The 2,446-nt window shown below is 34.8% G+C and overlaps 1 protein-coding gene across 1 annotated transcript; it reads right to left on the bottom strand.

The window, feature by feature from the left end:
- Positions 1–185: 185 nt before the first annotated feature.
- Positions 186–2,131, bottom strand: LOC111084335 (endothelin-converting enzyme homolog). The gene is made up of 3 exons (XM_022381079.1): positions 2,038–2,131; positions 370–447; positions 186–266 (listed from the first exon to the last, which is right to left on the bottom strand). The coding sequence occupies exons 1-3, from the start codon at positions 2,125–2,127 to the stop codon at positions 186–188; spliced, it is 249 nt and encodes an 82-aa protein (XP_022236787.1). The 5' UTR covers positions 2,128–2,131.
- Positions 2,132–2,446: the final 315 nt, after the last annotated feature.

Here is a 2,446-nt window from a genome sequence, read left to right as displayed (position 1 = left end):
ATTGCTGTCACTAGTATCTTAGTGATGGATGTCAGTAATGTTTATGAAATAGCAGTTTAGGACTAGACAATATATTTTTAATTTGACTTCATGTGTACATATATAAAGGGGTACATCCAGCATTACAGAATGAAGGGCGTTTTCTCCAAAACAAACACAAAATGATTTGTATGATCGTAAAGTTTTTATTGAAAAGAACCAGAAGACAGTGGAACTTGTAGACTTTTAGAATATTGGAGTGGTCGTTCGACCTCCCACACCTCCAGCTACGCCACCGATACACACATATATAAATACAAAAAGTAATGTGAACCTCGTGAGACTAAAATATGACTATGATATAATAAAAAAGACAATTTTTTTACCCACCATATCGTATTCTTTGGACAGCTCAACGGGATTCGTCAAGAATTCAGGGTATCCTATCCTTTCATTCATAGAGTTAGCCTGTTATAAAACAATATCGTTCAAATTTTCACGTTTTATGTAGGACTTTAAATATTATAATCTAAATCCATTAACGTGGATCAAATCCCCACTTTTGATGTAAGATCTTACGTATAATAATCTAAATCCATTAAAAAAGTATGGATCAAACTCCAACTTTTCGTCCATGATTTCAGATATGATCATCTGAATCCATTAAATACCATAGAACAAATTCCCTTGTTTAATGTAAGAATTCCAGGATAAATATTTACATTTTATTGAATCCCATGTGAGACACGTGATCAAATCCTTTGGGACGTGTGAATACTTAACAAGGATAAACAAGCTGATAATCGAACTCAAATTGCCACCTAGCGAGAGATATATCTTTCAACGAGCATAGAAACCAGGTGGGGCTGCGGGGGGTACTACTAAAAGGCTATAAGTGAGAGGAAACGAGCCTAAATAGCTCAGTTACAATTTTAATAACCAACCACTGTCGCTTTGCAGCGACTTCATTTCGTTGCTATAGCACTGAAGAATAGGGATCTTAGAATTATGGGGATTACTGTCATATATAGAGTACGACCGAGTGGTGCAGTCTTGGTGGAATGACCAATTGAAGCTATTCATAGAGTGGTAATTCTTAAAACCCGTTTTATGGAAGCTCTTCATAAAGTGGTAAATCTTAAAACCCGTTTTATGGAAGCTCTTCATAAAGTAGTAATTCTTAAAACCCGTTTTATGGAAGCTCTTCATAAAGTGGTAATTCTTAAAACCCGTTTTATGGAAGCTCTTCCTAAAGTGGTAATTCTTAAAACCCGTTTTATGGAAGCTCTTCATAAAGTGGTAATTCTTAAAACCCGTTTTATGGAAGCTCTTCATAAAGTAGTAAATATTAAAACCCGTTTTATGGAAGCTCTTCATAATGTGGTAATTCTCATATTTTGAATCTCGAGTTAAAAATTTTAAAACTACAATAAATTGAATTCTTTTGATTGTCTACAATTTGAAAACATTAGAAAATAAATATGACCTGTTAGTTAATATTACTTCAAATCGATGAATATCAAATATTACTTGGTACAGCTTGGCATGGCCAAAAGGTTAGGGGGCGCTCGATTCGTAATCTGCGAGTCCCCGTCACCAAACATGCTCGCTCTTTCAGTCGTGGAAGCGTTATAATGTGATGGTCAATCTCACTAATCGTTGGTAAAGAGTAGCCCAAGATGGGCGGTGGGTGGTGTTGACTAGCTAAATTAGGGACAGCTAGCGCAGTTGGCCCTGTTGCAACTTCGAGCGAAACTAAAAACAAAACTACAACCAAACCAACTAAACCTTACATGGTAGTCATCACTAAGAAACAGATTATTTGTTATCAAAACAAAACTAAAACCAAACCAATTAAACCTTACATGGTAGTCGTCACTAAGAAACAGATTATTCATCATTAAAACAAAACTAAAACCAAACCAATTAAACCTTACACGGTAGTCATCACTAAGAAACAGATTATTTGTTATCAAAACAAAACTAAAACCAAACCAATTAAACCTTACGTGGTAGTCATCACTAAGAAACGAGATTATTCGTCATCATAAATCATACCTTTTCTTTGGCTACAGCACGAGTGACGTCATCCATCCATTCAGTATCCTCAAGAAGTTCATTAAATGCTTCTCTGATGTTATGAATCATTTCCAGAGCCTCGACAAGAAACAATTACTATTAGATGTTGCTATGGTTACAAGCCGAATGAAAGACAACGAATCTCTGCGAATTATACTCGTGTACAAATGTGGAAGAAGAGGGTAATTTATTCTTAATTCTGAAACTTCTTTTGATACTTCGTTCGACCACCGTGACTCATGCATATATATTTATATATACACCTGTGTTAATTCAAGCACCATAACTTATATATATTTATACATACACCTGTGTAGATTACAGCACCATAACTTATATATATTTATATATACACCTGTGTAGATTCAAGCACCATAACTTATATATA

The sequence above is a fragment of the Limulus polyphemus genome, unplaced genomic scaffold (assembly GCF_000517525.1).
Source record: "Limulus polyphemus unplaced genomic scaffold, Limulus_polyphemus-2.1.2 Scaffold17200, whole genome shotgun sequence".
Taxonomy (NCBI): Eukaryota; Metazoa; Arthropoda; class Merostomata; order Xiphosura; family Limulidae; genus Limulus; species Limulus polyphemus.
The sequence above is the reverse complement of the archived record's forward strand: the minus strand, read 5'-3'. Positions and strand labels throughout refer to the sequence as shown.

Coding starts and splice junctions, on each gene's coding strand:
- LOC111084335 (XM_022381079.1), bottom strand. CDS start 2,127: ATGATTCATAACATCAGAGAAGCATTTAATGAACTTCTTGAGGATACT. Junction 448..2,037: donor GTGCTGTAGCCAAAGAAAAG/GTATGATTTATG, acceptor GTTTTATAACAG/GCTAACTCTATGAATGAAAG. Junction 267..369: donor TGTCCAAAGAATACGATATG/GTGGGTAAAAAA, acceptor TCGGTGGCGTAG/CTGGAGGTGTGGGAGGTCGA.